The following is a 22,889-nucleotide window of genomic DNA, read 5'->3' as shown; positions in this document are numbered from 1 at the left end:
TTTGACAATCTATTCTATTTTGGAATATGTATTCTTGAAAAGTCATTTGTCTTCAACTCGTACATTATTTTTACTCAAATATAGCGGTTAGTTAATCATATTTAACTTCAGTGAACCGTATCGTAAGGGATATGTTTAATTTTCCCAAGTTAGTTACTAGGCATCATATATACTGTTGTCATATTTGTTTTCTATGCTTTTCGATTGGCCATGCCAAATCGATCAAGAAAATTCAAGAAACTTCATATATAATTTGTGGTTTGCATTTTCCAATCGCTGTACCAAAACAAAATCAGTAGATTTCGGGTTATTCGTCAACAATATAAAGTTGTCCTTTCGATTGTTACGCCACTGCATGTTGTGAATTTGATTACTCCTTCAACTTCGCGTTTCGCGCGCAACTATCCCAGATCTCATGCAACATCCAGGCGCTGACTTTAATTATTTAGCTAATGTGACATTGGACCAGTGACAGCGGTAAAACCTAACCAAGATTATTCTTTCCTTTTGAATCATGTTTTTCTATTTATAATCGAGGTGAGTACAGGAAAGTCTACAAAACTTTTAATATAAACTTCTCTTAAATATGTTTGACATCTTATAGGAGTATCATTAACTTTTATTGTATGATATCGCTCCCTCTCTAGTTTTATTTATTTCAACTTAGCGGGTCTAATAATAATATACATAGGCGCAAATTGTTATATAATTAATCTCCAAGGTATTTAAAATTCTCTACTGTATTCTCTTTCAGATAGCACTTCACTAACGTGGTTGGAATTCCAAAAATGGCTTCGAAATTTAAGAAATTCGCTGTTGTATGTGGGGCTGGGGCAGTAGGAGCTGGAATAACAACCTATTTTTTTATGGATGATGATTTCGATAGAAGGGTATGTAGGAATCCTTACAATTCTCTGAATTCAATCTCATTCCATGTGGATATTTTCTCAGAAGTTGGGGAATTCACCAGTTCTCTTCCACTGAGTTACAGAAAGTTTTTTCATGTTCATAATATTGTGCAATTATCTGGTAGAATTTAAAATTGCCCCAATTTTTATTTGGATGTTCTATCACATGAAAAAAAAGATATGCATGCATATTGTAGGTAACATATTCATGCAAATTTGAAACTAATTTTTCTCTTTCTGCTTGTATAATAGTGTAATATTTTAGACACAAAAACTCTACTGGAGTTACTTCTACTCAATCAAGAGTGAAAGCCTTCATTATTCTCTATTTGAGTGCTCAAGGTAAAGGTTATAATTTTATTTTCAGAATATAATTTTTTGCTGCTTGTATTTGACTAAGTGGTCCATCTCTGCAAACTTATTTTTCAAGAGGGCAGAAAAAATTTATGAAGCAAATAATGAGATATCATCCTTACTATGATGGTATCATGCAAAATTATATCATCACAAATTTCTAACTTACTCATCTCAACTGCTCCTCTATTTGCCTTAGATAAATTTCAAATTAAATGATTTAATCATTGTCCCATCTTTAATGACTAGACACACTTTAAAAAATGATGAGCTGTAGTGGGAGATAAATGAATTTGAAATAATTGTTTACTGAAGTACTTGAAATTTATTTCATTTTATCATCTCAAAATTTGTAAAATAGACCCTCAAGATTATTCAGCCAAAAATCCTTATTGTAGTTATGTTGAACTTAATTTTTATTTGCATAAATAGATTAAGTGAATCAAAATCAATTCCAATTACCAATATGACTTGTTTCAGTGGAACACAGTCCATGCTCAACAAATTGCACTGCCAAGATCAAAGAAGCCATTACCAAGTAGGGATGAATTATTGAAATCCTTAAAGACAGAATCTTTTGATGTCTTAGTCATAGGAGGTGGAGCAACTGGGGTAGGATGTGCCTTAGATGCAACCACCAGAGGATTAAAAACAGCTCTTGTTGAAGCTGATGATTTTGCTTCTGGAACTTCTAGCCGTAGCACTAAACTTATTCATGGTGGAGTACGATACTTACAAAAAGCTATAATGCAGTTAGATATAGAACAATATAGAATGGTTAAAGAAGCACTTAGAGAAAGAGCCTTAATGCTTGAGTCTGCTCCTCATCTTGCCCATCCCTTACCTATAATGCTGCCAGTTTATAAGTAGGTATATTTGGACTGAAAATAACTGGCGCCATCTATTGCCGATCGCAATAAAAACTCTCTCTTCCAGATGGTGGCAAGTTCCTTACTATTGGGTGGGAATTAAATGTTATGACTTAGTAGCAGGCTTGAAAAATGTGAAAAGTTCATATCTTCTATCTAAGAAAAGTGCACTGGAGTTATTTCCTATGTTAAGAGGTGATGCCCTATGTGGAGCACTAGTATATTATGATGGTAAGATTTTTCTCTTTTTGATGCGTAGAAAATCCTATATTCTTTCATTCTATACTTGTGAGTTTTTTCAGGTCAACAAGATGATGCAAGAATGAATTTAGCAATTGCCTTGACAGCCATTAGGCATGGTGCGACTGTCTCAAATCATGTGTCGGTCACAAAATTACTAAAAAAGACAGAAGGCGACAAGGAGGTCGTCTGTGGGGTGTCTGTAAAGGATGAAATCACAGGAGAAACCTGGGACATACCAGCCAAATGTGTGATAAATGCTACCGGACCATTCACAGATTTCATAAGGAAGATGGACGACCCTAAAGTACCCGAAATTTGCGCTCCTAGCAGTGGAGTTCATATCACTCTTCCAGGTAACTAACCTGAATAATTCCAAAATTTGTTTTGTTCCAATTTATCCTTCTAGGTTATTACAGCCCTGAACAAATGGGACTATTGGATCCGTCAACAAGTGATGGTAGAGTAATTTTCTTCTTACCATGGCAAAAGCAAACCATAGCAGGAACAACAGATCTCCCTTGCGAAGTTACACGTAATCCTAAGCCAACAGAAGATGAAATCACGTTTATCTTAGAAGAAGTCAAAAATTACTTGAATCCGGATGTTGAAGGTAAAGGAAAGTCAATTTTTTTTATTTTATTGTTCACTGTGTGTTTTAGTGAGAAGAGGAGATGTTCTGTCAGCTTGGAGTGGTATCCGTCCCTTAGTTTCTGATCCAAATAAGGCAGATACACAGTCAATAGCTAGAAATCACATCATTCACGTTAGTAAATCTAATTTGGTTACTATAGCTGGAGGAAAGTGGACCACATACAGGTCAATGGCAGAAGAAACCATTGATGCTGCAATCACAGGTAAGTATCACATTTTCCTGAAATTTTCACTTGAGGAATGAAAGAATAAATTCAAGATACAAATTCATTGAACTTTTCTACTTTTCAGCCTGTAATTTGAAACCAAAGAAAGCTCATAGTCAAACCTCAGGGGTTCTAATGGAAGGAGCTCATGAATGGACCCCTACAATGTATATCAGGCTTGTACAAGATTTTGGTTTAGAATGTGAGGTCGCCCAACATCTTTCAAATTCATATGGAGATAGAGCTTTTTCAGTAGCAAAATTGGCGTCTTTAACAGGTAATCTATTTCAAACAAGTCCTTTTCTAATATTAACAGGCTGTTTTTAACAAGGTCAGCGTTGGCCAATAATAGGGAAGAAATTGCATCCAGAATTTCCATACATTGATGCCGAAATAAGGTATGGGGTCAGGGAATACGCCTTGACTGCTATTGATATGATTGCAAGAAGGCTTAGACTAGCCTTTCTGAATGTTCAAGCTGCACAGGAAGCCCTACCGCAGATAATAAATATAATGGCTGAAGAACTCAACTGGTCTGAGGGTACTATGAGTGTATTGAAATGTTAACATCATTACTGAATTTCATTGCTTCCAGAGGAGAAACAAAAGCAAAGTCAGGCAGCCACCGATTTCTTATCTAATGAAATGGGACAAAACGTGAATCGCGCTAGTAGGGATAAAATTCCAATCAATTTAAGCAAGGAAGAGATACAGCTTTATATTAAAAGATTCCAAATCATTGACAAGGACCACAAAGGCTATGTATCGATAAACGATATCAGAAGAAGTCTCAAGGTAAAAGATGTGAAATATTTGAACGGTTTTACCATAGTTAATTTTACTCTTTTGAACCTAAAATGTATGTACTTGAAGTTCTAAAATATTCACTCATAAAAGTTTATTAGTCACTAGGAATCAAATTGACTGAGGACGAAATCCATTCATTATTGACTGATATCCAGCTCATGCATAACGGTCAATTGGAACTAGCCGATTATTTGCAGGTGAGCATTCATATGCCGATATTAATTTGGGTATCTCTTCCAGCAAAGCGGTGAAGAAAATGTAACGGGTGAACAACTGCATGAAATCTTGAAGGAAATTGATACAAACATGAACGGACAAGTTGAACTTGATGAATATTTACAGGTTGGCTATTGCCTGTTTCCTTGCATTGTTTTTGGAAGTTGTGTTTAACGTTTTTTTTAACTTTCGCATGCATTGGCTTCTTGCCTCAAGCTTAAAAGACAAGTTGAATTTGCAACTGTCAACTGTTACTGTCACTTATTTTGTTTACAATTTTGGATTCAAAATGGCGGATCCAGACATACATGCACGCACTATGAACACCATACCCAGATACCAATGCACAATTAACAGACTGTTTTATGTTTGTTGCATAAATATGGCCTTATTTCTTTCAACTTCAAAGCCAAATATCTTCCCCATATCCCCATATAATACTTAACAAACAAAACTCACGATTGAATATTCTCCTCCTGAATACGATGATTTCATTATTTTTCCAAATATAAAATCATTTTCTATTATTCAGATGATGTCAGCTATCAAGTCCGGACATGTGACTTACTCAAGATTCGCAAGAATGGCTGAGCTGGAAGAAGCAGAACATGAAAGACAAAAACTTAAGAAGAAAATATCAGTTGAGCGCAGCGGCGGTGGTCTTTAATCCACAATATAAATCTTTTTATTGTATATAGAAAATTTCTGTTGTATATTTTTATTTATTGTAACTTATAGCTTTTATTTTGTTCTGTAATACAGAAGACCAACAAATGCTTTCAAAGGTTTCAGTTCCTACTTTTGGTTGAAATAATTTAAGAAACAGAAAGAAGACTTACCTCCATTTTTCATCAGAATAATTCTGAAACTTCAATGAGAGAATAATTTTTTCTGTATCTATCTCACGCTGCATTGCGATCGAGAACTGTTACAGACTTGTTACATAAATAAAAGATGATTCATGGATTTGCATCATTCAAAGATTTTTTTTCACAGATAACAATTTCGAATCAATCACATCTCTGTCAATAACTGAAATTTGTTGTACAGAGAAATCAAACTCTTTCCACAAGCATTGAAGAAAATTTTATACAATGAAACAAGAAATGTTGTGCAGAGATATATTATCAATATGAACAATTATGTTGATATATAACAAAAATATATATATGTATATGTATATAAATCTTATTCTAAAGAAGTACCATCAAAATAAATCAACTAGTTCTGAATAATAATAACAAGTTCAAAAAAAGACATAACAAACAAATAACAATCAACCATATTCCTTTAGTTCCAGCAGAAACTGACGTGAATTCTGAAGATTCTTTCTTCATTATATTTCCTTTATGTCTAGAACCTGAAGGAAAAAATATTATGCACCAAATCGGTAACATTTGAAATAAAAATTTCTGAATTAATTTATTTCAATCCCATAAATTTAATCATAGAGTTTTCAAAAGTGACTCGATTGTGGAATAAAAATTCTAACTGACCAATTTCAAACATGGTTGAATCGACCCTTTATTGATGTTATTGAATGAAACAAAAGAATAAACAAAAGCTCATTCACTATGAGTCGATGGACGATAACCAATTTTTTTTGTAAAATTGGGAGAATTTTCATATCGAGTCAAAATCGCTTTGCGCGGCCATCATTACACAAATGTGGTGCTTGATTTCACTTACTTTTCAAGTGAATATCTAGCTGAATCTCGCTGTTCGCTCGAACATCGCAGATATCACAGAAAAATTCCCTTCCGTTTTTCGCTTCACGAATTCGATGTTTTTTTCCTTTCAAATGTCTCTCCAGAATTTTCATACTTGTAACTTTAATGTTACATAGTTGACATTCCAAGCCGGAACCACACTAGAAAAAATTCATAAAAAGTGAAGTCTGTTGAATCGTTTCTAATTATTATGAGGACTCACTTGTTGGTCATTGTCTTCTAGGTTTTCAAAGGACTTAAATTCCGTAGTTATTTCTTGAATTGCAGTATGAAGATCCCCCGACATTTTGAAATTTAATTTAACAGTCTAGTTCTAAGAGCATTATGGCGTTCTACTGGTCAATGAATGTTTATTCTCGACGGAACATATGATCTTTTTTTGAAAAACCATATGTTTGTCATTTTCATACGCAAGTCATACAGCGAAAAGGAAAATTTGTTCAGATGACGAAATAGGAAGTAAACTTGATAAAAGCGCCTACAAAACGGAGATGTTTTGGAAATAGGGAAGCTTCATAAAGCAATTTCATTCAATGAGCTTTCGGGAGAAAATGAAATTCGAATAAATAACTGGATATTTCTTAAAAACTTAAAATACAGGACCCTTATATGGCGTTCGAAGTTTCTTTGCTAGAAGCCCGAGTGTTATAATGAAAAATCATAAAAGAAAAGCTATTGGGGCACTTAGAATTTAATATTTGTTAGCTGAATCGTTCTATCTCCTCCACCACTTTCTTATATCGCTTCACCTTATGAGGAGTATGCGAATTTGATTCAACAACTATTTTCCTACTCTCGTGCGTTTTTACCCATTTTCCAGCATTCGTTATGTATTCAAAAGTGTCCCTTAATAATGCGGGAAAGAAATTAATCTTTTCAAAATGTTTTTTGACTCAAGATAGAGTTGAGTAAACTAAGTTGAATCGGTAAAGTTGAGTTCGATCTGCAAAGCAGGCAGGCTTGGATAGAGTGAAATAAATGGAAACATACTCGTATAAAAATTTTTTATTCACAAACAGCATACATTCTCTCATATTTACAGACATCGTATGAATTACATATAAATTCATTCGGCCCAAACACAAGAACATTTTCTTGATCTCATTCTTTCAAATACTTCATTTCTAATCAGATTGATTGGATAAACAATCAAATAGAACTCAGAAAAATTAAAATTCAAACTATAAATTTGGTTCTGTGAGCATGGTCCCCTAGACTTAGAGAGTCGGGGTCCTGCGATACCAAAATCTTGCTCTGAAATCATCAGAACAGGTGAGGAATGCCGCTTGAGTTGGAGAGTGAGCAATGAGTCTTACTGCACCATTGTGCCCCAAAGACATCAATTGTTTCCTGGACGCATTTCTTGAATTCCATGCACATAACGAAGTGGTGGCTTCATCCGGAAATAGGACATAATCCTCTGAAATAAGGTTTCTGATCAGTTTTCATGTTCTAAACGAACATATTGTTATTCAAATCATCACTAGGATATAATTTGTTATTACCTGTATGGTTGAACACACATTGGGCTTCATACTCTTGTTTGCCAGTAGTTCCCGCTCCAGTATAAGCTATAAGACACCTACTTGTTGTAAGTTCCCACAATTTACAAATAGAATTCTTTCCAGCCGATAGTAAATACTTTCCATTCTTGGAAAATGCAACTGAACAAACTTCCAAACCATCATGTGCCTTGATGAAAGTGTTTATACATCTGAAATATGTTTGAATATAATGAAGATTATTTCAACTAGAAAATTCATGAATAACCTATTAGAAACTCCATCCCACAGTTTTATACTGCCATCTTTGCTGCAAGTAGCAAAAACCCTTGCATCTGGGGACCATTTCACCCATGTCACAGTACTGGTATGTTGGTGATTAGGGAAAGCACTGACATAACACTGTGTGGTATTAACATCGTACAACCTAACCACCGGGTGGTTTGTTGCAACTAAGAGGTGGTCTCCAGATGGATGGAAAGAAATTCCTTTGACTGGCTCTGCTTCCTTGAAGGAGAAGTGATTTATACATGAGAAAAAATTAAGGAAATGTTTGCACTAACCGTTATAGTTTTAAAAGCCTTCTTTACACTGGCTTTCGAAATATCGAACATTTTTATAGTATTATCCTTAGATCCAGAAACTAAGATAGTCTCTTTAGGGTGGAACTCTAAACAAGTTACTTCTTCCATGTGATCATACAGTGTTCTTATCACAGGATGTCCTTGCTGCTCTCCTCTTGAAGGATCCATTTCATCTGGGGCTGACTTAGCTAACATTCTATCAACATCTAATATTTTGATACTGGCATCAACACTCCCTGTTGCTATGAGTTGACCATCACTTGAGAAACATCCAGCTCTACAGTTGCCTTTGTGGGATGTGACATATGCGGTTTCGTATAGAGCTGGTTCCGGAGCAGGAGCATTACTCTCTGTTTCGAACTCTAGATCTACAAGATTCAGATGTAGATACTAAATAAAATTTGAAAAATATTCGGGATTATCTACCTAACCCAGGGCCTATGTTATTGCTTCCGATTCCAGCGTTTTGGGGTCTATCCTTCCGCTCTGGCTCATGTTCGAGACCAGCTAATACAATATGAAATAGACGATCACTTGGAGGACAAGGAGGATCTGCCTGAACAGCACTTGTTAAACTTGTTCCAATTGCTTGATGTCCATCGTAAAATAACTGACTGAAAAAGGATAACAATTATATGTATTTTATGTGTTACAAAACGATTTTTTTTACCTTATAATCAGGCGATATAAGTAATCTCGATTTTTGAGTAAATTCCTAGAATCCGCATCATCTTCTTTTGCAGGACTGTTACTGTTGTTATTAGAATTAGTCATTTTCTACAATTAACAATGCTTAACCAAGTCCATAAACAAATGAGCTACACTACAATGTTAATATTTGAGGTTAAGGACACGTCAAGTCAATCCGATGAAGAAAAATTCTTTGAAAAATAAAATAGGAATGAATCCAATAAATGAAATTTTTTTCTCTACAGGTATCATTTGAATTTACTTCTTGATAAAGTACAGAGGGAAAACTTTCGCCAATATTGAATGAAAAATATCAAATCATCCAATATCCAATGCCGGCCGTTTCTGGAAAACTTCTAGCAATTCATACATTATTTCCTTTTGGAACATTCTGGAATAATAGTCCGTTGTCCTCTTTTTTCTAGATTATTTGATGCCTATTATGAATAGAAAATGAATAATCAAACTGAATTCAAGAAGATCATAAAGAAAATTCAAATATTAAATATTCCACAACGTGTGTTGCTAAAAAAAAAAAAAAAATTTAATCGATGAGACATTATAAAAGGATATTATTCCCACTGAAACTTGTTAATCCTATTTATATGCAGCTGGTAAATTCGAAATCAAGTAATAGGTATATCGAATAAAATTTTGAATTTTTCAAATATTCTAATAATTCGATATACTTAATTACTTACCTACCTTAATTCAATATCAGTACCAGTAGGTAAGTAAGTGAAGGAATATAGGAATTGGAATAATGAAATAAAAAAATTTTCTCACCCCTTATTAGGATGGAAAACAACAATATTGATTGAAGATTGATAATATGTTTATAAGTAGATTTTGGAATGTATAGAGGTGATTGTTTAGAATTTTCACTACAAAGAAAGGTACCTTTATTTGAATGGAAATAGAATAAATAAACGAATTGTAATCAAATGAAGAGTATGTTTTACAAAATGTGAAAAATGTTTTAGTTTCTGTGAAAAATAAACGCCTAAATTAATTGAAATATTCAAAATATTGGTAGATAGAATAACAATCGAATGGGGATGATTGTTGCTCGAAATCTAGTTTCCGTAGGTATTAAATACATATTTATGAAATTTATTTTAAAAAATAAGTCAAATTCTTGAAAGATTTTGAGCCACTTTTCTGTAAATTTCATTACTATGCAGTTATTTGGAAAATTAATATTGTTTCTAGAAACACACGTGGGATACATTCAAAAGTGGAAGGTTGACTAGAAATCATTCTCATTCATTACAATTTTCAGGAAGAAAGGGTTTCATAACAACTACTTCCTTTCGAACAATCGTTCATTTAATTCAGAAATCATTATAAAAAAACAATTTCGTTCATTTTTCAATTTAAGATTTGAATTTAGCGCCGTTGATACCGGAAACAAAACCATGCGATCAATAAAATTTTATGTTCCATGAGATTCCACGGGCATCTAGAACGTTCTAGAATGTTCTAGAATTCCGTAGGCTATAAATACGCGAACAAGCGCGCATCGCCGCAGAATTAATCAGACACACAAGCGTTCCAGTGCTATTGAGCCGGAAAAACTCTTTTCGAAGTGCTATATTACAAGTGAATTTTTGCCAGTTTCAAGTTAATAATCTGTTGAATTCGAAGACTTTCAAGGTATGTTGTTTTAAAAAATTACCGATATTTTTCGTTTGCCTAGTTTTTCTCATTGGGAAATTCAATGAACGCATCTTTTTCTACCGGTATTTCATAAAGCGCCTTCAATTCAGACGTTTAAAGGGCATTAGTTGCAAATTTTCTTGGGATTAAATTATATTCGAATTTCCCTTGAAGAAATGCCTGCACATTTTCAGTTGAACCGGCTTTTTAATAGGTTAGAAAATTCTCGTGCGTTTTCCCACCCAATCAATTTGCGACATTTTGTTTTATATTGATCGTTGCGTAGGTATGTGATCGATAAAAATGTTTGTTTCAATTTGATCCTCTAGTAAAATTAAATATGATTCGCTTCATTTCATCCTGCAATTATAAAATATTTGGCAATAATTCAAAGTTTATTTCCTTCATTCAATATTTTTTCTCAGAGTGCTCTTATATTATTTTGATTTCAATTAAAATTTTCTAGATACAATTTTTGGTAGAAAATAGTTCAAGTGGTGAAATAATTACTTTGAAAATTGGGCGGGGCTTAATCGGACTTTTAACGGTTTTTTGGTTCTACTGATTTGTTGAAAATCCTGACAGTTCATCTCCGTTTCTATTTTCTTATATTTGTTTTTTTTTTTCCAGATGCCTGAAGAAGTACAGAATGGAGAAGTTGAGACCTTCGCTTTCCAAGCGGAAATTGCTCAGTTGATGAGTTTGATCATCAACACCTTCTATTCCAACAAAGAGATCTTTCTCCGAGAATTGATTTCCAACTCGTCTGATGCCTTGGACAAAATCCGTTATCAGTCTCTCACCAATCCAACATGTTTGGATTCTGGAAAAGATCTTTACATCAAAATTATCCCAAACAAAAACGATGGTACACTTACCATTATTGATACTGGTATTGGTATGACCAAGGCCGATTTAGTTAACAACCTGGGAACTATTGCCAAATCTGGAACAAAGGCCTTCATGGAAGCTTTGCAGGCTGGAGCTGATATAAGCATGATTGGTCAGTTTGGTGTGGGTTTCTACTCTGCCTATTTGGTTGCTGATAAAGTAACGGTGGTCTCAAAGAACAATGACGATGAACAGTACATCTGGGAATCTTCAGCAGGTGGTAGCTTCACTGTACGTATTGATAACGGAGAGCCACTAGGAAGAGGTACCAAGATCGTTCTCCACATCAAGGAAGATCAAGCTGATTTCTTAGAAGAACACAAAATCAAGGAAATCGTCAAGAAGCACTCTCAATTCATTGGGTACCCTATCAAATTGTTGGTAGAAAAGGAACGTGAAAAGGAATTGAGCGAAGATGAAGCTGAAGAAGAAAAGAAAGATGAGGAAACAACTGAAGACGCTGATAAACCAAAAATTGAAGATGTAGGCGAGGACGAGGAAGAAGACAAAGAAAAGAAGAAGAAAAAGAAGACCATCAAAGAAAAATACACAGAAGATGAGGAACTCAACAAGACAAAACCCATTTGGACCAGAAATGCTGACGATATTTCCCAAGAAGAGTATGGTGAATTCTACAAGTCCCTCACCAACGATTGGGAAGATCATTTAGCCGTCAAACATTTCAGTGTGGAAGGACAGCTTGAATTCAGAGCTCTCTTGTTTGTTCCCCGTAGAGTACCCTTCGATCTCTTCGAAAACAAGAAGCGCAAGAACAACATCAAATTGTATGTCCGTAGAGTATTCATCATGGACAACTGTGAAGAACTCATCCCAGAATATTTGAACTTCATCAAGGGTGTTGTTGACTCTGAAGATTTACCCTTGAACATTTCCAGAGAAATGTTGCAACAGAACAAGATCCTCAAAGTCATTCGTAAGAACTTGGTCAAGAAATGTTTGGAATTATTTGAAGAACTGACTGAAGACAAAGATAATTTCAAGAAATTCTACGAACAGTTCTCCAAGAACCTCAAATTGGGTATCCATGAAGACTCTGCCAACAGATCCAAACTGGCTGAATTCCTCCGTTACCACACCTCAGCTAGTGGTGACGAAGCATGTTCACTTAAAGATTACGTTAGCAGAATGAAGCAAAACCAGAAGAGCATTTACTACCTAACTGGCGAAAGCAAAGAACAGGTGGCCAACTCTGTATTTGTTGAACGTGTCAAGAAGCGTGGATTTGAAGTAGTGTACATGACCGAACCTATTGATGAATATGTTGTACAACAACTTAAGGAATATGATGGAAAAACTTTGGTATCTGTAACAAAGGAAGGTTTGGAATTGCCTGAAGATGAAGAAGAGAAGAAGAAACGCGAAGAAGACAAGACTAAATTCGAAGGTCTCTGCAAAGTTATCAAGAGCATTTTAGATAACAAAGTAGAAAAAGTTGTTGTATCAAATAGGTTAGTCGAATCTCCCTGCTGTATTGTAACATCTCAATATGGTTGGACTGCAAACATGGAACGTATCATGAAGGCGCAAGCTCTCAGAGACACATCTACCCTGGGTTACATGTCAGCCAAGAAACATCTTGAAATCAATCCAGACCATCCAATCATTGAAAACTTGAGACAGAAGGCTGAAGCTGACAAAAACGATAAGGCTGTTAAGGATCTAGTAATTTTACTTTTTGAAACTTCACTCCTTAGTTCTGGTTTCACTTTGGATGAGCCACAAGTACATGCTTCTAGAATCTACAGAATGATCAAATTAGGTTTGGGTATCGACGAAGAAGAATCTATGGTAGTTGAGGAACCTTCTACTGATGCTCCTGCTGCTGAGGCTGGCGATGCCGAAGATGCTTCAAGAATGGAGGAAGTCGATTAAACATAATCTCTTCTCTCTATTGATATGTATTATTTGAACATGTGTTTTAGTATGTTCTCGTCATTCCTATAATAAGTTATTTTTTTATAGTATATCTCGAAAGAATAATTTTTGGCTGTGTTCCAACAAAGATTCCCTCGTACTGATTATTGTTAAAGTATTGAGAATAAAAGAACATCAATTTAATTATGTTTTTCACTACCCTTTCCTTTGTTTCAAAATGCGAATGATAAAATTTGCCACTAAAACTCTGGTATATTTCTACTTACCAGTTTGAAAGTCAATTAATGGATAAATATATATAGCTATTCAATTAATCAGCCTTCAAATTGAAACTTTTGGAATAGCTACCCTTCATAGGAATAGCGAAAGTTACTGTTTGATGTGAGAGAAATAAGTTGGTTGGAATATGCTTCTAATAAAATACTAAATATATTTGTAGTTGGAAATTTTATTATCTACTATTTTCTGGTGAATCAATAACGAGTACTAAAATGAAGATCGGAAATAAATAATTCTCAGTTAAATAACAAAGCATTGCGCTATATTTTACATTAATTTTTTGTTAATTTCTATTGAGAAATATATAGACACATTTTTGCCTAAATATCTGCAAGTAATTGAGGCTTACAAAGTTTTGGCGAAAATATATCGATGTTGTCATGAGACGTAACAAATTGGCGAATGCACTGGCGTGGAAAAAGGAAATTATCGAATCGCTTACATTTTCATCGCATTGTTTAAAATTCAGGAACTGAAATTTCTAAGGGAAATTGCATTACATTGTTCACAGTTTCTGTAACTGAGGACTGATTTGTCCTTCATAATTTTGGAAATAAAGGATCTTTGTGAGTTCCATACTTCTATTTATGCTTCATAATATATTTGAATTTCATTTAATATTCGTTTTTAGCAATTCATCCAGTCTGTATTGTTGTTTAGGCGTCAGCTTAATTCTGTCCTTAGGAGGCAGTGGTTCTATCAAGGGATCACAAAATTCCCTCCTTATTCTGATACCATCTAGAGCTCTGAATTGCATTGCTTCTTGACGTTTGATTTCGGTTATGAATTGCTTGCGATATTTTTTTGCACATCTCTGGTAGCGCTGTCGACATATTACCCTGCTGAAAGAAAAAAAGCGCAAAAAATGTTTAGAATTAACACAAATATATTTACTTTTTTGAATAATTTACTCAATGGAAAATGTAAAGATATTTTTTGGAATAAAATTATAGAGGAATGTTTTTTTGTGTGTATTTGAGACTCGTGTGTATACATAAATATACCAAGCAAATTCTCACGTCATAGTTATTGTTCCTTGACTGGAAAACAACCCCTGAAAGCCCTGAAACCCTGAAAATATCACAAGAAATGAATTCGTTTAAAACAGTTCTCTATAGAGAATATGAATACATGGTGAAAGTAGATATATCTTTGTTCAGCAGATGGCGTTCACACTGAAATAATCGATTTGAAACTCTACATTCGAGTTTCACAGTTTACACTTTACAGGTTCAACATTTGAGGATCAAAATGTGAAATTTGAATTTATTAATCTTAGTACTACTAGTTTTTTTATTTACTTACTACGGTAAAGTCAAATCTGTATAACTGGGATCTCTGCTGTCATTTGGCGTGAGGATCTCGCAAGGCAATTTTGGCGATGGAGGCTTCTTCTTCCACCACATTGCTTTAGGACCTTCAGTCTTAGGGGCTGCTTCTGTTAGAGGGGTGTCTTTCAGTTTAGGCACTTGATGCTCCTCAGTCTTCAGCTCTTCCTTGGATTGAGAATTGATCTTCTCCTTGGAACCGGCTATTTGTTGATTGGACATAATTGTTCAATTTAGAACAATTTAGAACTAACAAAAAAAAAGGAAAAACCCTCGGAGAAAAATGGACTGTAAGCCATTCGACAAATATTGTCAGGCCATAGTTGTTTCCTAGGCAATAAAACTTGTATAATCGATTTATCGGAATGTGGAGTGAAATGATTGAATGAAAATTTTTTATGATTTTTTTTAGCATATATGCTTGATATCGAATTTTAAAATCGTAAACAATGATTTTTGTATACTTTTTTCATGAATTTTTTGGTGCAATGACTTGTTATTCGAAAAAAAGTTTAGTTTTCGTTGAGGTTCCGAAATATTTCTATGTATTCTCCACTTAGGGCCGGCTTATCACCTATCGGTAAGATTTATAGACAGAGACAGTTTACTGATAGGTGGATAAACCCACCCTAATCATTCAGGAACATAAACTAATTTAACTATATTCGGGGTATCTTCTCACTCCTCAGTAACTAGAAAAAGGTTTGTAATATACCCGAAATATTTACAGGTAGGTCATTAAATTTACATCAGCTTAACAGATTTACAGTTTACCTTCACCCTACTGAAGATGCTACATTGTGATAGCGAAACACGTGTCGTGGTTTGAAAGCTATATCATAGAAATATATAATCTGTCTTTAGTTCAATTAAATTGACAAACAAAAGTTGACGAACCGTTTCACATTATTGAATTCTCAACCAAGTTTACTTCATAGAAATTCTATAATATGAAATAAACATGAAAATTCAAACATTACCGAAAGGGTGGAAATGGTATTTTAATGTGTGGATAGATCTATGAATACTTACTCCATGATCCAGGAAGTTTAGCTCTTAGAATATAGAATGTTCTAAGGTTTAGCTTCGTTGACTTTTGACCATAACCATTGAGTTTAAAGTTTAATACTCAATGCCATAACTAAAAGAATTTTCTCATGTCAATATTCCTAACCGGAATGTAAGCTAACAAAGATAGTAAAAAATTAACCAAATGTCTGGTTTTAATAGTTTTCATCGAATTCGGTAATTCCAGCGAATTTTCAATCATAGAGTTGTATATGATATTGGAAAAGACATTTTCTGGCTGATGATTTGTCTCTGGTCAAAAAGTGCTGATTTGTCCAACAGAAGTGTAGCAATTTTATTGGGGTTCAAAGACAAGATAACCTAAGAGGAAACTATAGGCCATTAGAACACTTGTCAGTTGTTGTTTGAAATATTTGTGTTTTAGCAAAGGATTTTTTGATTTTTTTTTGATGGGATGCTGAATTCGAAATACTTACTTCGTCAATCCCCAAGAGAAATGTGTTAAATGAAGACGATAGTGAAAATGTCTCTTACTTTGACTTATATAGGGTCAGACAGAAGAAAGAAGAGCTTTTGGTGTTGTTTTTATATCTGTTCTCTAGTAAGTATAGATAAGTATTATATGAAGATATGTAAGTTAACACATTCAGGCTTCATCAAGAACTCTCTTTATCAAATATCATTTTTATCCATTGAACAATCACATATTTCGCGTTATTCCAAAATAATATTTGGACTCGATTGTGGTAATATTTCTCAACAAAAAAGATTTAAATTCGAAACAAGACACTTCGTCAATCACCAAGAGAAATGCTTTAAATCAAGACAATATTGTAAATGTCAGCTCATTACTCTCACTTTGACTTATACGGGCAGACAGAAGAGTTAACTATTGGCGAGGTTTTTGTATCTGTTCTCTAGTATACAGGGTGAGTCTTTGACTCGTACAAATATTTTAACAGTAGATTCTTGAGTTCGAAAGAAACACTTTTTTCCTATACCATTACCAAATAGCATTTTTTATGTTTTTTCAAAAGCCTGTGTCTTTTAAACTAAACCGATTTGGAAAAACTGGTTAAGTACAAAAGTGTTCCTCGACCTCAAGAATCTACTGTTAAAATAAAATTGTAATCTGTATAATACGAAGATATGTAAGTTTGTGAGTTGAGTTAACACCTACAGCTTCATCAAGAACCCCCTTTATCAAATATCATTTTTATCTATTAAACAACCATATATTTTGCGCCATTGGAAAATAATTTTGGACCTATCTATGTGGTGATATTTCCCAGCAAAAAAGATTCAATATTGTGGAATCTTTGCGACTTTTGCTTCCTTAAACTGAAAATGCTTTACTTCGTATGATGATACGATGAAAGATACCTAATAATTGAGCTGTGAATACTCCCATAGAACCTTATTGCGCGATTTATGGCATCCAATTTTCTCTGGCGGGAAAAGGTGTACACCTATTCAAATAGGGGTTGAACCCGGCCGAGAACAACGTTAAAAATGCACAGTTTACGTGTCATTCAATTACACGAAGCTCATTAAACTTGTCCTCTAATACTTTGAGATCCATTGAATGTTAGTTCTGAGTATGCCAATTAAAATTATGCGGGGTGTATACCGGCGGCCATTTTTAGCACCCCTCGCCGGCAATCGGTTCGGTTCGAGGACCCTCGGATTTCACTACGGAGTCCAGATGGCATCTGCGCCTTCCGCTGTTCCACTCGCGTATGTTCAATTACCAAGATGCGAGTCAAACTGTGGTAGTGCAGTCGATGCGGGATTTGTTTTGAGAGGACTGGAATGCCGCTAGTTTGCCGATAAATTTGAATCGTTTCCAACAAATTTCGGTGTGAATTTTTAGTGTTATTACTGTACGATGTGCGTGACAGTTCACTGGTAAAAGCGCTATTTGGATACCGGGATCACAGGGGAATCGACCAGGTTTTAGTTTAAATTGTGAGTTTTTCCTTCAAAGATCTGCGGCTATTCGAATGAATTTTTCCAAACCCACCTCGTTCCCCTGCATGAAGTTTGATTTCCAACCAAGAAACGTCAAAATATCGTGGTTAAAACGCGACAGCGCTATTGGACTCTATTATTGATTTTACGATATTTAGCCCCCAACGTGAGTTTTCCTCCTTATTCTGGGTTATTCGGCAATCTAGGGATATAATCTACCTCTATTTCTTCCCTAACACCGGCGTTCCACTAGATTTTCACCTTAAAATCATGAATTTCCAGCAATCGGCGAGCTTTTTAAAGCTCGCCAGGAATTGGCGCCACTGCCTACCTTCAAATGCTACACTTCATTTCTCGATTTCGCGAATCTTTTCAGGACGTACGATAAATTTCAGGACGCCTAGAGAAGTCTTACGATACAATCGTTTCTCTGAAATCTTTCTTTTTTGATTGATACGCAGAATGGATATAATTACTGATAAGTATTCACCTCAGTTTCTCGATACCTGTAGTCCAGATATAGGTACCCAATAATTCTCCTTCTGCCGTTCGATTTGGCGCTGAAATCTAAGAAAAAAAAGTCTTTCTGGCAAATCTCTGTTGCTGTATGAGAAAACTACTACTTTGCGTGATATTGACCAAAATTTTCGGCCGTTCTTTGATTTCCCAAAGGTGGGGGGTTTCAAGCTCCATTTGTGAGGCAATTATTTATTTGCATGTCAGTACGCCACCCTCTATGAAATTTATTCAGCCGAATGAATGTTTCCTGAATGAGGAATCGAGTCAGGAAATGATTAACGTGACAACGGACTGTGAGAAAACAAGTCGCATGAAATTTTCACTACCGTTGTTTGGGGCCTAATTGGTCGTATGGTAACTGATTTATTTGGTTTACCGGGTAGGATGTATTCTTATTGTATTCAGAATGATATTCTGAACGCTCATAGCTCTGGACTATCGATGGAAAACTGATCGATGTGGATCTGTCAATCAAGCTCGGATTCCCCGGTCAAGCTTTGTGAAACTCTCGGTGAAATTATACTAATGTCTGATGATGATGATGATGATAAACAGAGGATAGACTAATTGAACAGAAAATATATGAAACATGGGGGCTGAGACGTGTGAAGTATTGAGCCTACGAAAGGTTTTTTTTTACCACTTCAGAATTATTATTTCAAATATCCGATTATGCATCTTAATTTTGATTCAATCTTCTCTATATAAGCATAAGATAATATCTTTCCATCATTAAAGACACTTCTGTTATTTCGTTCTACTATGAAGACCATTTTATTATCTCCCAAATCATATCTCACGAATATTCTCGACGCATCCAAGCTAAACTGGGACCTAATATTCCAGGGAAATAGAACATGTGTCTTTGATGATGAAAACGGTACATGTGTTCGTTTCGAAACCTTTTTTAAACGTTTTAGGTACCTTTCATGTTGCCACAGGGAATATCTATCGAAAGGACTATCTGAGGGACTATCTATGTATATAAGCCATTTCGAAAACACAAAATCATTGTTCTGTTTTGTTTCAGTCGATGATCTCTCTATGATTCTGTGGCTTCACACGAATGATCTATTTCCATCGTCTAAATAAAAAATAACGTACCACCTAGGTACACACTGTTAGTATCTAGAAATTTTGCAGCCAGTTGCTCTCTTCTCAAGTTATTATTCCTACTTTCAATTAAAAAATAAATGCCAGTTATGTTTTTCATATAGTTCGTTGAGTTTAAAAGTGAGAACCTCGTAAGCCGCCTTTTGTACTCTGATTAAAGCAGCTGCACGTTTTTTGTTGAAAATTTAGCTAATATTTACAAAGCTCTTTAATGGATTACTTATAGATCTCATCATGTGGATTGAATGATTTGGCCCTCTGATCTGCTGTAGTCGAATGGGATAATATCATGGGACTCATAGAAACACCTGGTGGGCCTTTTAATTGTTGCTTAACACTTATAGAGCCCAGGAATTCGCAATCCATTGTAGAGTAAAGTGAGCTGCGAATTGGACCTCAGTAGTACTCTCAAACTTCAAGTGGAGGGTGGTACCTCTGTTATTTCCGATTGATCGTTGAGACATGAGAACAGCCTCGAGAACAGCTCTTTCCTTGATGAAATCTAAATTACCGGCTAGATTATAGATCTGGTCGTTTGCGGAGATTTTCTAAACGCCGAGGAAATGGTACATTATCTTCAGAGATAAGTTACGAGATTTGTAGGTTCACGCTGCCATCTGACTGCGGGAATACACCGGTAGATTGTAAATAGGGGGTCATTAGGGTCGCCGGTATTTGGAGAATTATAATCTCCAAATTATTTTGCTTTACTGCTTCGTTTGGCATCGAAATTACGAATGCCCTTTTTGTTTGAACGTGAGTGTCGATTGGGTTTTGTTATTTGTACAAGCTGCTTAATTTTACAGATTTGTTTCGTTCTTCATTAGTGAAAGCTCACATTTTCGATTTTTTTTATGTTAATTGAGAATTCATTTCTAGCAGCTATGTTTTTCCAAGTGTGCTCTGAATTTTATTGGTTGGTTGTTTTCGAGTAAAATCTTGCACAGCGAATTTGTGAAGTTTTTATGGACCAGTTCGAAGTTATCCTTTCGAGAAACGTTGACGGTTGTAGAGGTCCTGAACATTCTCTCAAATTTGCAGTTATCTTTCTTGTATTGGAGTTTTCGATTGAAAAAGAAGGAAGGTAAATGGAGAACCTTTTCAATCTGCAGCGTTGTCAAACCCCACTCTCTGATGCTCCAAATGAATATTTCCTCCCTCGTCTTGTACATTTTGTCGCAAGGATCTAAAAGGGAAAATCACAAAAACTGTCATTAGTGCGTGGAAATCAATAAAGTGATTGTGTTTGTTTCTTCGCCATCTCCCCTTCCTTTCTGGCCGAAAGCACAATTTTCTTCAATATCGGCTTGGTCGATCTTATCACAGACCAATCGCAATAACTTGTCTATGCACCACTCAGTATTACTTTTATTGCTCTGTAGTCCCGCCTTTATGGATACCCTGCGACATTCCAATCGCTCCAGGCCAAGATTATAGTGATTTTCTGGCCACATTAAACGCATTATTTCGTTCACACATGGTATTTTGTGATGCTGTAAATGGCGCTTTCATGCGTCGATACAATCCAGCGATAGGGCATATAACAAGACTATTAAATAACAGTGGGGCTTAATTCAAATTTATGAACGTCAATACACTCAATCATCATGCATACCGAGCATAATTTACATATACACATATTTTCGCGTTCCTGTCTTGAATTCATGATTTTTTTGGGGGAAATTCTAACGTTATTTCAGTTTTCATTTATCACAATTTAATTCCAACCATTTTCACCGAGAATATAAGATTTATGTGCTCATTTAAATGTGATTACCATTTAGGCTGAACATTTGAATAATTTCTCACTTAGAGTCGACGATACCAGAAGAATAAACTAAATTATATCCAAATATTGATTATGGACATCCAACGCTGTGAATATTTTCGGATGGAGCTCAGCGTTGGCCATAAATAAGTTTATTCTGAAGCTCTATTGGCTTGCCTGAGGTGGTGGTGCAAGGTACTGTATCATAAATCATATCTGGTAAATCTGTTAGTGTGATGGCATGGGTGGTATCTGCTTCCTGATCAACAATTATCTATCTGGTATTCCCTGAACGGGTGTCTCACAGTCATAACGTCGAAATAATGGAATTATTAGTGTTAGTTAGTAGGCATTGGGGAAGACACAGCAGGATAATCTAAGCAGAATTGAACTCTTGATGGACATCTACTTTGGTCTTCACTTTTTGTGCCTTTTCGAATACGTTATTATTCAAAATGCTCACTTCAAACATGCTCAACTAAAAGTCTTTTTTCTACCAGTCCCACAAATGATCTGCACTTCCTCTAACCTCATCCCCTAGCGTCCAAATTTTTCAATTTTGATTAAGGTACCTACACAGGTCATGTAGGACTGCAAAGAGAACTGAGGTGAAAGGTTGAGAACGTTTTTACGTAAAAAATACGTTCCCTTGCAAAAAACACATCTATAGATTGGAAGGGGTTCGGAAAACTCTAGTTTAACTAGTATGAAAGTCATAAAATAATAAGGACGGTGAACTTTCAGTTCTTTTTCAACCCCCATATCAAAAAAATTCCCACAAAGTCATAGACTCCCCCTTGAATGATTGCCAGTCAAAATGAAGGATCTAAAACGATCATTCATCTTCGAAAAAGACAATTACGAACTTCTTGTGTAAATGACCTTAAATTGTCTCTAGAATATTGTTGGTTTTCGTGTTTGAACGCCAAATCTCGCGTGCCTTGGGTAATTATCAAAAACTGAGTGCACATATTTCAGCCATCTCCAATCAAATAGACCAATAAGAGAATAACCCAATACACGCGACTAAGCAGGTAGAACAGTGGGAGTGCTGTTATCTGTTCTATTTTCCGGAATAACATCAAGCCTGCCCAAAGTTTTCTGATCTATTGGAAAAATCTGCAAACTCAGTATTCTGTATTCATAAAAAAATCCCCCTAAAAAAGTTATTGACTTCAAAATCAAGTAATCTCTTGTTCCGAAAAGAAATCGTGTAGATCAATTCATTGTAGGGTTATCCTTAATCACCTGTTACTAAAATGAATTCATTGTTTGTAGTACCAAATGATCAAATCCATCAACACTTCGAGCCAGAGCCATCCATTATAATGGTACCCTTTTTTGTTCAGGTAGTTCTTTAACACCTACAAGATTTATACCTTTCACAACCAATTTTCGGCCTTAAGTAGGTACGAAAGGAATGTTGTGATCACCTGACATTTTTGAATTGATAGGATATTAATTCTGATTCAGGAAGACATTCAGCTTTTACTTTTTAATACGCTTTTTTCTGACAAATCCGAGATGTAATCTGCATTATTCATGATTGTATTGAAATATCGAGAATTGTTGGAATATTCCTGGATGAATATTGAGATAATGAGTACAGAATATTTCAGGAACATTTTGTTTATTCCTTATTTCTTGAAATTACTCGAAAAAATGAAAAAATAAGA

At 35.1% G+C, this 22,889-nt stretch overlaps 6 protein-coding genes across 13 annotated transcripts in view; 3 read left to right on the top strand and 3 right to left on the bottom strand.

Annotated features, from left to right (window-relative positions):
* Positions 1-320: 320 nt before the first annotated feature.
* On the top strand, positions 321-5,229 carry LOC123311450 (glycerol-3-phosphate dehydrogenase, mitochondrial). Of its 3 annotated transcripts, XM_044895437.1 has the most exons (13): positions 321-537; positions 755-890; positions 1,743-2,128; positions 2,199-2,362; positions 2,434-2,727; positions 2,781-2,984; positions 3,034-3,228; positions 3,317-3,508; positions 3,563-3,772; positions 3,827-4,026; positions 4,137-4,235; positions 4,279-4,380; positions 4,787-5,229. In XM_044895437.1, the coding sequence occupies exons 2-13, from the start codon at positions 789-791 to the stop codon at positions 4,919-4,921; spliced, it is 2,283 nt and encodes a 760-aa protein (XP_044751372.1). In that variant the 5' UTR covers positions 321-537; positions 755-788; the 3' UTR covers positions 4,922-5,229. The 3 variants fall into 3 exon arrangements, with proteins under 3 accessions (XP_044751372.1, XP_044751371.1, XP_044751370.1); XM_044895436.1 differs by lacking the exon at positions 4,279-4,380 and having other exon boundaries at positions 322-537; XM_044895435.1 differs by lacking the exon at positions 4,137-4,235 and having other exon boundaries at positions 332-537.
* Positions 5,230-5,361: 132 nt separating this feature from the next.
* Positions 5,362-6,347, bottom strand: LOC123311451 (zinc finger protein 385A-like). Its single transcript, XM_044895438.1, has 3 exons — positions 6,187-6,347; positions 5,944-6,124; positions 5,362-5,614 (listed from the first exon to the last, which is right to left on the bottom strand). The coding sequence occupies exons 1-3, from the start codon at positions 6,268-6,270 to the stop codon at positions 5,472-5,474; spliced, it is 408 nt and encodes a 135-aa protein (XP_044751373.1). The 5' UTR covers positions 6,271-6,347; the 3' UTR covers positions 5,362-5,471.
* Positions 6,348-6,973: 626 nt separating this feature from the next.
* LOC123312158 (cleavage stimulation factor subunit 1) lies at positions 6,974-9,232 on the bottom strand. Its single transcript, XM_044896414.1, has 6 exons — positions 8,741-9,232; positions 8,497-8,684; positions 8,050-8,438; positions 7,755-7,993; positions 7,490-7,698; positions 6,974-7,404 (listed from the first exon to the last, which is right to left on the bottom strand). Exons 1-6 carry the CDS (start codon positions 8,842-8,844, stop codon positions 7,202-7,204), a joined length of 1,332 nt encoding a protein of 443 aa, XP_044752349.1. The 5' UTR covers positions 8,845-9,232; the 3' UTR covers positions 6,974-7,201.
* Positions 9,233-10,257: 1,025 nt separating this feature from the next.
* On the top strand, positions 10,258-13,389 carry LOC123310977 (heat shock protein 83). Its single transcript, XM_044894707.1, has 2 exons — positions 10,258-10,416; positions 11,050-13,389. Exon 2 carries the CDS (start codon positions 11,050-11,052, stop codon positions 13,201-13,203), a length of 2,154 nt encoding a protein of 717 aa, XP_044750642.1. The 5' UTR covers positions 10,258-10,416; the 3' UTR covers positions 13,204-13,389.
* Positions 13,390-14,048: 659 nt separating this feature from the next.
* LOC123311851 lies at positions 14,049-15,144 on the bottom strand. Its single transcript, XM_044895949.1, has 2 exons — positions 14,791-15,144; positions 14,049-14,327 (listed from the first exon to the last, which is right to left on the bottom strand). The coding sequence occupies exons 1-2, from the start codon at positions 15,033-15,035 to the stop codon at positions 14,096-14,098; spliced, it is 477 nt and encodes a 158-aa protein (XP_044751884.1). The 5' UTR covers positions 15,036-15,144; the 3' UTR covers positions 14,049-14,095.
* A 2,445-nt stretch (positions 15,145-17,589) lies between these two features.
* LOC123310662 (neural-cadherin) overlaps positions 17,590-22,889 on the top strand; it is a 303,888-nt gene continuing 298,588 nt past the window's right edge. For all 6 annotated transcript variants that reach the window (XM_044894221.1, XM_044894218.1, XM_044894220.1 and 3 more), the window contains exon 1: positions 17,590-17,810. The gene's annotated coding sequence lies outside the window, so the exon portion shown is untranslated. The remainder of the gene's footprint in view (positions 17,811-22,889) is intronic.

This window comes from Coccinella septempunctata, chromosome 4 (assembly GCF_907165205.1).
Source record: "Coccinella septempunctata chromosome 4, icCocSept1.1, whole genome shotgun sequence".
NCBI classification, from domain to species: Eukaryota; Metazoa; Arthropoda; class Insecta; order Coleoptera; family Coccinellidae; genus Coccinella; species Coccinella septempunctata.
Note: the sequence above shows the minus strand (reverse complement) of the source record. Positions and strands in the feature narration are given on the sequence as shown.